The sequence below is a fragment of the Microtus ochrogaster genome, chromosome 10 (assembly GCF_000317375.1).
Source record: "Microtus ochrogaster isolate Prairie Vole_2 chromosome 10, MicOch1.0, whole genome shotgun sequence".
NCBI classification, from domain to species: domain Eukaryota; kingdom Metazoa; phylum Chordata; class Mammalia; order Rodentia; family Cricetidae; genus Microtus; species Microtus ochrogaster.
Genome location: NC_022016.1, coordinates 23,181,413 through 23,193,400, shown reverse-complemented (window position 1 = coordinate 23,193,400; position 11,988 = coordinate 23,181,413). Strand labels below are relative to the sequence as shown.

General features: G+C 43.7%; 1 protein-coding gene across 1 annotated transcript in view; it reads right to left on the bottom strand.

Annotated features, from left to right (window-relative positions):
- Positions 1 to 428: 428 nt before the first annotated feature.
- The window catches only part of Sh3gl2 (SH3 domain containing GRB2 like 2, endophilin A1), a 167,082-nt gene continuing 155,522 nt past the window's right edge, over positions 429 to 11,988 (bottom strand). The window contains exons 4-9 of the mRNA XM_005352696.3: positions 10,535 to 10,678; positions 9,544 to 9,677; positions 7,880 to 8,038; positions 5,742 to 5,845; positions 3,292 to 3,422; positions 429 to 1,251 (exon numbers count right to left, since the gene is read on the bottom strand). Coding sequence (XP_005352753.1) covers positions 1,052 to 1,251; positions 3,292 to 3,422; positions 5,742 to 5,845; positions 7,880 to 8,038; positions 9,544 to 9,677; positions 10,535 to 10,678 — 872 coding nt within the window. The 3' untranslated portion in view covers positions 429 to 1,051. The remainder of the gene's footprint in view (positions 1,252 to 3,291; positions 3,423 to 5,741; positions 5,846 to 7,879; positions 8,039 to 9,543; positions 9,678 to 10,534; positions 10,679 to 11,988) is intronic.

Below are 11,988 nucleotides of genomic sequence, written 5' to 3'. Positions count from 1 at the left end.
TTCTTCCCAATTCATCTTGGAGAATTTTCTCTTTTCAGACAATATACAGAATGCTCACCAACTCACTCAGAAATAAATGGAAACCCCCTCCACAGTGCTTGAACAGCGGGGAGGGAAGAAAACTGGCATGTCTCAGAAGTAGGAGTAGATGATAGATAGATGGATAGATAGATAGATAGATAGATAGATAGATAGATAGATAGATGATAGATGGATGGATAGATAGATAGATGATAGATAGATAGATAGATAGATAGATAGATAGATAGAGATAGATAGATAGATAGATAGATGATAGATAGACAATTGATAGATAGATATGTGATAGACAGACAGATGATAGATAATTGATAGATAGATAGATGATAGATAGATAGATAGATAGATAGATAGATGATAGACAAAAAAGATAGAGATGATAGATAAATAGATATAGATGATGACAGAAGATAGATAGATAGATAGATAGATAGATAGATAGATAGATAGATAGATAGATAGATAGATAGATGTAGGAGAACAAAAGTGCTTTGAACAATTAATACTTCTGCTGAGGGCATCAAAAGCCCAAGTTGCTTAGACCAGCAGACAATTTGCTGGTGGGAGATGTTTTTGTCAACAATTCTGTGACTCACATTTAGGAAGGAAAAGTGCAACAGAAAGGACTTTCTCCTCTGTACATGGAGAACACGAGACCTTGAGAGGGGCCCTGGGTGAGAGACAATATCTTCAATGAGAGTTTCTCTGTGATGTGGCTCATGTATATATTGTCAGAAATCACAGCCTCCTGAGAACTGGATAAAGAGCAGTTCTGGGACCACTGTCTAGTCTCCAGGTGTTTTAAAGCATAGGCCAGGCCCACTGGCTCTGGAAGATACCGTCTATCACCGGGTCTCCTGTAGGAGCACACAGGTCAACCCAGGACACGTGTGGGCTTGGTGACTCATCCACTGCGGCCTGCACTCATGATGTGTTGGAAGCGGCATTACCAAAGCAGTGGTTAAACGTAACTATCTGGGTCAGAAAGAGGTGAGCCAGCCAGCATAGGATCCTAATGGGGCAGAGCGACCAGAATTTCTACATAGTTGATGGGGAAAAAGCCAGACTGGCCGTGAAGCATCCCCTCGTACCAGTTCTCATCAATCTGATTAGTGAGTGTGATGATATCACCCTCTTTAAAGCCCAGTTCCCCTTCATTTTCAGGTTCAAAGTCATACAGGGCTCGGCAGCAGGGCTGATCCATCTGGACACCTGAGAATCAGAGGCAGAGAGAACATTAAGAAGTCACGGGGTATTTAACCAGCGGCACACACTGCCTGTTCCACCCACCGGATTTCTGCCCCCTTCCCAGTCACTCATCTTCCTTCTCATCCTCGTCTTCTTTGGGCATCCACTACCAGGGCATCTTTCTCTCCTACCAGCTTTCCTCTGTTCCCAGAGCTGTTCCTATGTAGAGCTTTATGAGTTGTTGAACATTCTTGGTTGCTATTTCCAGTATGAAAATAATGGTTACATGTCTTTTTGTGGTAATATAACAGAGTTCATCAGGTTTATCTTCCTGATAATGCTGAGAGATGGGGAAACAATGGCACAAGAGTTTATAATTAAATTAAGGTTAATTACAGACATGGCCAAATCCACTCATCTTAGTACTTTTAAATATCTTCAGATTGAGAATAGTATAATTAGCTGCAGACAATATTCTAAAACCTCAGCTTTCATTCTTTAACAACTCCAGATTACTGAGAACTGCGGTAACAATAGAAAGCCCTAGGCCCAGGGTTTCTCTCTGTTGGACCTGGCTTGAGCATTTCATTGACTTCTACATCCAAAATTATAGTTAACAGAAGTTGTCTTAAATGTTTGTGTCATTAAATGATAAAAGCTTTAAAAATCATAGTCTGTGTTTGGTAAATTGGTGTGTAATAAACACACATGAGTACTGTGTAAGAGCCACAGCCTATAAGAATAATGTAATATATATTGGATAAATTAATGAAAAATGGACTGTATCCTAAAAGGGATCTATTTTAAATGTGTAAACATTAATACAGCATGCACACAAATACAAATATAGGAAAGTACTTATGGGTCCAAGACTAGCTCAATGTCTTAAAGGGGAAACAATACACTTTTTTTAATTTATAGAAGTCAGCAAGTGGAAAATTAAATGTATGCCTTGTTTCTGGGCGAGGAGAAGTACAGTCATAGATAATTCTCATGATGAACTCCAGGGCCACTGCTGTCTGGGACCCACACGGGGCAATACTGGGCACTCCAAGCTATGCACAGAGCTCAGACTTCACCCTCTTCCCCTCTTCATGACGGCATGTTATAAAGAGTTTGCTACTGCACTAAATCAGTCTCTGGAGACACAGGAGAATGGGATAGAGCTGCACATCCCCAACATCCATACTCAGGGTCAGACCGATTCCTCCTTCTCTAACCTAGACAATCTCACAGCAGGAAATGCCTGAAGGGAAAACCTGGGTCTGATTTGTAACAGTGATGGAGAGACTGAACTAGTGGGTACAGTCAATGTTATGTTCCCGAGGGAAAAATGTGGCTGTCATCATGCTGCCCACAGTTCACAGAATGATGGACTGGTCTACAGGAGAGAGTAGACAGAAAACACAGCAGGAGATGAGGTTTGTAATCTATCCATCTGCAGATACAATCAGGCAATGCTTCCTGGAGCTACGGTCCGTGGGTGATAGGGGAAGTGTGTGTGTGCGCACAGCCCAGAGGCATTCCGTCTCCTTAGCAGACTCACAGAAGGAGGGAAGGGAAGGAGAAATTAGGACATTGTTTACAACCACAGATTTGGGGGGGGGGGCTGAAGGACAACTAAGTGTTAGCTGGGTGGTGGTGGCATACACTTTTAATCCCAGCACTTGGGAAGCAGAGGCAGGTGGATCTCTGTGAGTTTGAGGCTAGTACGTTCTATAAAGTGAGTTCCAGGAGAGCAAAGGCTATACAGAGAAACCTTGTCTCTAAAATCCATATGAAGAAAAAAAAATATAACTAAGCATCGTGGGAGGTCCTTGATTCTAGAACATGAGAGGAAACCCAAAGCCAAAAACGTTTCAGAGAGAAGGGAGAGAAAGCGGGATGGTGCGGCAAGAACGGCCATGTCCGTGAGCTGAGCTCCGACCAGACAATCTCTCACGAAGAGCGGCTTGCTCTACAGCTCTTGTGCAGGGGAAACAACGGGATGCTCTGAATATTCTCAGCATCGTCTGAGTATGCTCAAGCCCCAGGAAAAGGGATCTGTAGCCTTCTGCTGCTTACCTCCAGGTTTGGGTGTGCCGGTGTGGGAGAGACCCCCGTTGGGCTGAGTACTGTCTCCAGTGGCAAACTCTAGGCTCATTCGAGGTTTGGGCTGATATTCCCTTCTGGGCTGAGACGAAGCTTGTCTTATTCTGTATAACAAAGACAAGAGGTGACAGAGGATTATATAGCCAATTAAAAAGTGAACAGAAAGGCAGTAATTTCCAGGAACTGCCAGGCCCACTTAGAAATCTGCTAGGACCTTGTGGACAATGTACTGAGAACCCTTGGTCTCCCAGGGGCATGCAATGTGTTCCTGGGGAAGCTTCTCCTTCACCTTGTCCTCACATGTCCTTGTCCATTCCTTCTCTCAAGCTCCAACTCACGCATTCAGAGCAGTTTATGCTAATATGTACCATGTTAGGGTCAGGGAGATAAATGTGCACAAGACACAGTTGCTGCCCCAAAGCAGCGTGTGCTGAAGAAGGGAGAGAGCGCCGCTGATCACTACAGACAAGAGTGTTGTTATTCTAGGACCTCCACAAAGAGCTCAGAGTACATGGGGCCGAGGTTAGAGGTTTGGAGAGTTCACTTATCCATGAAGAAGGTGAAAAATAGTTTTGGGAGGGAGAGCACAGGTCTACAGAAGAATACGTGAAAGAAAGCTATTCCATGCAGGATGTGAGGAGGTTTGGAGGTCGGGTGGGAGGGATGGTCATGGGCAGACAGGAGTGAGCAGACAGAGGTCACAGTGGGGGAGGAATAAAGACACAAAAGATACGGGAAGCCCGTGCATTCTGCCCATCACCAGATCGTTCCCATTTTTAGGTATTCAATAAGACACATATACTTAAATTCAAGGTGCGGAAGGTTGAGTGTACGACAATCCTAGAATTATACCTATTTCAAACATGTTTGATATGGACAAAAGGAACACATTCCCTTCGTTTTCAACAGATGTGAGAGGCACAGAGTGTTGCTGTAGTGTTCCAATAGGCAGATTTTAAGCCTTTCCATTAGAGATGCTTCAGTGTTAGGCACACATCCACAAAAGTGCATCGAAGATTTTATACCAAAAAAAAAAAAAAATTAAGTGAAGAAGGAAGATTCTAAGGAGAAGGGAAGACCAGTTAGAACAAAGTGGAAAGCAGGTAACACTTCCTGGATGCAGCACGGGACCGGAGCCTTCACTGGACATTCAGGCACTGATCACCCAGGAGAGTTTACTCTGGACATGATTTTAAAAATAAAGGCTGCTACAAAATCCTTTGAAGTAATTATTTAGCAAAAAAACAATACTCCTTTATCTAGCTAAATGAAGAAAGAACAGTAAGGTCCCTGGTTAGCAATAAGGTCACCTGGCTAAACAAAGTATGATTACTAAGGCCCCTGCCTTATGACGGTTCACGTCAACATTCTTTTGATGCTACAGTGATGCGTAAGGGATTCCTGAGCAATAGAAACCACACTCCACACCCTGGTATTTTCTTAGACTGGTAACGTGTAGTGTAATGTCCTCACAGTTCCAGGCACCACAAGTCCTGCTTCGCTATGTAATCACAGTCTAGACCACGTACAGTCTTCAGTAGACTCAATGCTAAGCTATGCTGTTCTGGAGGTGAGGGGTACTAAACCCCTTTCCTTCATGAGAATATAATTCAATCTGATGTTGGTCAAGGTACACCTGTATTATATAGTATAGGGTCATAGCATATATACTTTTAGGCTATACCTCACAACTAAAAAGAGTCCTGTTCACATAGAAAAACTAGTGCAGCTCACCGCGAGGAGACTGAACAGGCACAGGAAAGAAGTATTCTCTGAAAGCGGACAGCTGTATTATCATTCAAGAAAAAAACAAGAATGAAAAGACACAGGCTCCCAAACAGGCTCTGCTCGCCTGTGTGCTCCATCCTCGGCCATTACATCATCTTCCTGAGTGCCACAGTGCTGCTCATCTGTTAGGACCACAGATCTCTTTCAAAATGTTCCTATAGCCGGGCGGTGGTGGCGCACGCCTGTAATCCCAGCACTCAGGAGGCAGAGGCAGGTGGATCTCTGTGAGTTCGAGACCAGCCTGGTCTACAAGAGCTAGTTCCAGGACAGGCTCCAAAGCCACAGAGAAACCCAACAAAACAAAACAAAACAAAACAAAAAAAAATGTTCCTATGCGTGGCAGCCATAAAGAATATTACTCAGGAGATCCCAGGAGCTATGATCAACAGAACTCTGCTGCACCATCCATGGCAGCAAATATATAATTCATACATCAGCATCTCATAAACACAGGATTTGAGTCCAAAGAAAGCAAGACAAGGAACAGTACAAAATAAAATCAGGCAGTCAGCTCGCGGTCCCTGTGCTGGATCAGCCAGGATATGGGCGGAAGCTCATCTTTAAATACTCTTTCATTTCCGTTTCTCTGCACATCATTTTCCAGCAGTTGAGAACCCCAGGGAAGTGTAACTTACCTTTCCTCCAGCCTGACAGTGACTTGTTGCAGGATCTGTACTGCTTGTTTGTGGTATTCCAGCTGGGCTTGCACAAGGGCAGAGAGCTGGCTCACCTGTTCAATCTGCAGAATGGGGAGACCACGCTTCAGTTACTAGGCTATGGTCTTGGAGCAGCGTACAACATGCAGCCTGCCACCTGCCATGATCACACATGGCTCTTCCGGTTCTAAGTTGATTTAGGATCTGAGGACATCCTTATACTTAGGACCCTGCATGTAGAGCCATAAGGAGAAGCAAAGAGTATCCTTGAGAAGGTCTCACTGCTTTCACTAAGCAGTTTTGTGCTTAACTATGAACTTTCTGGATAGGATGTGGCTTCTTTCACTGAGGTTCTATAGAAGAAAGATTGAGTAACTAGAGGACTCTTGGCTTCTTGCCTGCAGCAGCCAACATGAAATCCAAGCATCACTTGACATTCTAATAACTGCTGGTAATGAAAAAGAGGAAAATTGATTTCTCACTTCGGCACTATGGGATGGAATAAATCTTTTGACCTCTTAGCCTGATCCCAATGGCATTTAAAGCTAATTATTGAATATTCTAAGTGGCCTAACTTTTAGGAGTCTTGTGCCGAGAACTCTCTGAGTAGCAGCCTCCAAGCCAAGAAAAGCACTGAATGTCGTCCTAGGAGTTTGCGGGTGCAGGAGGAGGGCCCAGGGTACAAGGACACACACTGATTTAAGTTTCCTACACTGGAGTGATTAGGTGTCATCTGCAGACATCTCCAGATGATGAGGACTACGTGTGTTCAGCACACCTTCCCTGCCTTTTAAGAGGTAAACCGACTAGGTAATGTGGTGGCTAATTTTGGATGACAACATAGCTAATTTAAAGGATTCTCAAAAGGCTAGCGAAGCGTGATCTCTTGAGCCAGTCAGTGGAGACGCTTCCAGGCTTCCAGACTAGATTTGCATTTGAAAATTGACAATTGACGGAGGATTGACAGAGAATGAGCTGTGCTTAGCTAACATGGTAAACTGCCTAGTCCATTGAGGGTCCAAATAAGGCAACCTGCAAAAGAAAGAGATTCAGTCTCCTCTCTCCTGGGGCTGAAGATTCCGTTTCTCTTGCCTTTGGACATCAGAACTTCCAGCTCTCCATCCCTAAGACTTGTTCTCCACGTCTGCTAGGTTCTCTAGCCTCTGGCCACAGAATGAATTAGTCCATCACCAGCATTCATTCTTAGCCTTTAGACACGGCATGCACAATGTTTCCAACTTTTCTGGTTCCCCAGCTTCCAGGAGGTATATGAAGGACATATGACCCTCGATCATCTCCCTAACGGTGAATTTTCTTTTCCTACCTGATCTCCAGTGAAGCATACAACACCTATACTACCTGCGTCTATAGCCCTGTACTTTTCTCTGAAGATTCTTGCCAGTGCAAGTGACGAGTATGGAAAATCCTGCAACCATCACAGCTGAATTGATGGGTTGGAAGGTGGATATAAACTATGACAGCAAGACTGGCTTTTCCGATGCCTACATGTGTGAAAAAAGAAATGACTGTTCAGGTATCTTCACAGCTGGAAGAACTTAACAGAATTTAATGTCTCAAACCATGAAAGATAATTCAGTACTCTGAAGATGCCGAAGCAACTTTGAAACCACCCCAACCATGCCTGAACATAGTACCGATGTTATAATCATCAACTTCAATTTGTATGTCTTTTTCGACAAAAATGCCAACCTCACTTCCATATATTGGCCATCTTTATAATTTTGGATACAAATTTCTCCATATACTTTAGTTGTCATTCTTAACTGCAGGTAAATGTGCTTTATATTTAAACTATAGTTTGTAAGATGCTGGATTTAAAAATGGGTTGTCAAAGGCATTCTTTATCTCTGCGCTAGTGGTAATACTATAAAGTTCATTAATATACAAAGTTCTGGTCAAATCAAACCTCCAAGATAAAGAAGGAACTTGCCATTTCTATGTCTACTTTATAACAAATGATTCAAAAGAAACAAGCATTCATGTGCTCTCATCATTCAGTGTAACCAGACAGGAGCTTGTTACGTGATGTATTTTTCAACATCAGTGCTGTGCCTGTATGACAAAATTCAGTGAAAACCCAGAGGAGAGTGGCTTACATCCATCTCCAAGAGATTAAACATGCTTGACTCGGCGATTTCTTTAGATTCATCGAATTTCTCCAGTGCCTGGCGAAGTTCTTCATCTGGGATCTTGCCTTGTCGTTTCTTCTTGTAATCAAAGTCCAAGCGCCGGCCTTCCAGCTTTTTCAGGTGATGCTGAAAAAGTAAGGGCAAGAAGATGCTTCAAAAGGGCATCCTATGGAAAAGGATGGCTCCTGCCTCACTTCCCTTCCTTCCTGAGTAGCCTCCAAAATGAATCTGGCTGTGTTTGACTGGATCTCACCAGAAAAATAAAGACACATGCATCAGAAAAGGTACCATTTCAAAGGGTTAACTGTGGACTGGCACAATTACAAATAATTCAGAATGAGAACTGAATCATGAAATGACAAGTGTCCTTTTGATTTGGCATTTCCAAGCCAGAGCCAAGTTTTCCTCCTCTTCCAAATGACAAGAAAGGGCTGTGAATATGCATGTCCCACATATTACTCCTCAAGAAAAGGGTCCACACAAGAGCCCACATGCCACCTTCCTCAAGAGGAAGCATGTTTACTTCTCTGAAGTAAACATGGAAGAAATGATACTCTTCTTTTTTGACTAATCTAGTTCACCAAAATAACCTAATGTGTCAATTGAGAATATAGACCCCTGACTACCTGAGTCAGAACACACAGGGCTGAGCCTAGGAATCCACAGGCCCCCTTTGACAGAGGTAACTTTTAGGGGGTAGATGACTTAGCTTTAAACCTCTCCATAGACAGGTGACAACTCAGTCACAAATGCAAACTGCAAGAGACCTTGGAAGAGATTTCATAAATGCTCTCCCCACAACCTGCTTCAATCCCTACCCACATCTGCAATGGGGTTTCCAGCGTTTCTAGGGACTGGGTTAAGAAGTTTGTTTTTTTCTTAAAGATCAATAGCAATTTTTTCCTTAATAGTTGTAGTATTCTATGACTAACAGGGAAGAGAAAAGAACGGCTTTCCCTTGTTCCTAGTGTGTATGGATGAGGGAAGAAGATAAAACAGTCAGGAGTAGTAAAGCCTGGGAAGCGAGGGACGGGTGATATTCCATAGCCCTCCTTGCCATGTCTCCTATCCTCACCTCGTGCTCTTATCCTAGCTACCTGGTTTCCTCCTAGGCAGGACTGTTCTTAAAAAGTATTTGAACTCACAGTCAGAGGAAAAGCCAGTTGATTTCATCAGAAATAGCTCAGCTGTTCTGTGTGCTTTAGAAAGGGTGGTTATTTCTTCTCAATTCCAACAACAATCATGAAAATGTGTCAAAGAGTGATATAGTAGCTACTTATTCAAGCTAACAGAAAGTACAATTAATATTTAAGGGTCGCATCAGCCCAGCCCATCATTCACGTTAACAAATTACAAATTCCCAGTTAAAGGACTTCTTTAGGTAGAAAAGAAATGGTGTCAATACTGTTTTAACCAGGAAGTTAAACACAGAGGAGTGGATACAATGCCCAGGGGGAGCAGTGGAGCTGCAGCTGTGACAGCAGGTTGAAGCCTTCCATCTTTGGTTCCTTCCATCTTGGGGGGGGGGGGGGGGCTGCTGGGAATTCATGTGCCCGCTGCTGTGCCACCCAGGAAGTGCTGCCTGAAGAAATGAGAGCCTGCGTGGGTCTGAGAAGACAAACTGCACAGACCTGAATCTCCCTCAGATCTTTGTCGTGGAGGTTCTGAAGGGGGTCGATGAAGTTCTGCTTCACCTCCATGTCCAAAGAGTCCTTCACCTCTGAGAGCTCCCTCATGGCTTCTCCTACCTCACCAAGAGCCGGACCTGAGAAGGGAAAGTGAAGACATCATGCCATGAAGAACAAAGATGAGGTGGCTTTGCAATAGCGGCCTTCAAGCTGACAATGTAAGGGCTGTCTCTGTCCTATTATGACAGCAGGGACAAAGAGAGAGACCATGAAGCTCGTCAAGTAACAGTAGCTTTTCTGTTTCCCTGCAGACCATCCTGACAACTCGGTCCCACAGCACTTTCCAGGAGGAATAGCCCTCCTTACCAAGAACACAACGCTTTACTCTGAGCAGCTTTTGGAAGGCTCTCTGTCCTCCATGATTAGTGCTAGTTCTCAGCAATATGAAATCAGATGCAACTCAACGCTTTTTAGCAGAAGCAGACACCAAGCATGGAGAACTAGAATCCAGAATCTAGGGTCACATCAATGGGGAGGGCTGAAGGCAGAAGGTGCTTAGGGTTCTGAGAGCCAGAGGAAAAGCAGATGGAATAAATGGTATTTTGCCTGGGGCAGTAGAATCAGGTACCACATACAAATGAGCAGCAGATTAATCAGAGAAAGCCCAGGTGGCAGGGTGGCAAATCATGCTGACTGTGACTGCTCACTCTGTCTGCAAACCCAGCTCCTGCCAGATATACCCAGCAAAGTGCCAAGACATCTGGGCATGTCTGCCAAAACTGTTGTCAAGGCTGGGGTCCCTTTAGAGGGAGAGGGCAAAAGCCCTTAGACAAATCACTTTAGATATTAGCAATCCTAAAATCACATTTAGCCCTCATGTGTAAAATCTGAAAGTGAGAATTAAAATATAAAATAGCTGAATAATGATCTCTAGAGTCGCTTCTTCTCAGCACTGTAACCTCCAGGGGGAGCTACAATGACAAAGGCTATTTACCAAAGTTGCAGTCATCGCCCAGCTCCCTGCCGAACTTGAGCATGGCCTCTGCCAACAGCGCTTCCGCTTGAGGATAGCCTGGCCCCTTCTCCTGGCCGCGGATTTTTGACATGGTGTTGATCATGCTGAGCTTCGCTCTGGAGGCTTAAGAAAAAGATAGAAGATCCTTTAGATGCAAACAACACCACATGATAGGGACAGGCCTGACAGGACAACCCAGCCTCAAATCAGCCTGCACACCCTCTCAGCTCCTAAGGCTGCACCTTTGCTGGGCGAACAGTCTTTGCATACAATTCGTGGGCAACCAAAAATGCAACTCTAATCTTTTCCTTAAAACCCAAGCAGAATTTCCCAGCAAAGCAAAGCATTGGTCTCGATGAGGCAGCACCACGGGCTCGGATGCTGTCCCCCATCTTCCCATCCTCACTGCAGTGACTCTGGAGGCTTGGCTGGCTATAAAGAGCATTCTGGAAATACCTGGACTATATGCTCATCTCCAAGTTTTGTTCATGTTTAATATCTCAGCTCAAGGAGTCTGTGGGTTAAGATAAGGAATGATGGTGAACTCGAGAAGTGTGGACCTGGGCTTCGTTTCACTTACAACAAGTATAAAATAAAACAATTTTCAAAGTCATTTCTCAACTAAGAATAAAATACCAACCATATTTATTAAAATATCTAATTACTTATCTTAAACATTTCAGCTGACGATTGGTTTGGACTCTCAAAGATTACATCTCGATTCTTTTTCTATTTTTACTTTTACAGGAAGGTGCCTAGAAAGTAGTCCTAGTTTTAGTGGAGGGAGTGTTTTAGTAACATATTACTGAAGACTACAATTTGACTGGCTCTAGGTGTATTACTCATTATCAGAGTTGATTATACATTAACCTTGGATTGTGTCCACAGTGATAGCTGCACAAAAACCCTCGAGGAAATCACAGCTGAAAGTCAAAGTACTTCTAGCATTTGGAGACTAATATTTGACCTCAAACATAGAGTTCAAATAGGCTTTTATTTACACTTTGGGCTTCCAAGGCATAGAGTGGCAGTGAGAAATGTTATCCGTATTGACAAAGGTTATAGTGACCTGAAGACAAAGTCTGTCAAAAGAGCAATTAGAGAGAAGTGTTTGTATTGCAATGAGTCACCCAGACAGGGCCTACAGGGAGGAGCACTGCAAACAAAAGTGCCCATAGGAAAGCATCATTGAGCTTTGAACCATATAGCATGCGGCAGCAAGTGACACTAAGGTCACATGTAAAGCTGGACACCCCCACAAAACACAAAATTTTTCTTTTATTTACCTCAAGCTTTTATAGAAAAGTATATAAAACATGTTAAATTTGAGGAAGTTGAAGCGCTTCATAATCCCCTGTTCATTGGCGCAGACCTGCGCAGCCTTTCTGCAGGCAGCCAGGGCTGAGACCCAGGAGAGGAATCCTGCTGCATGG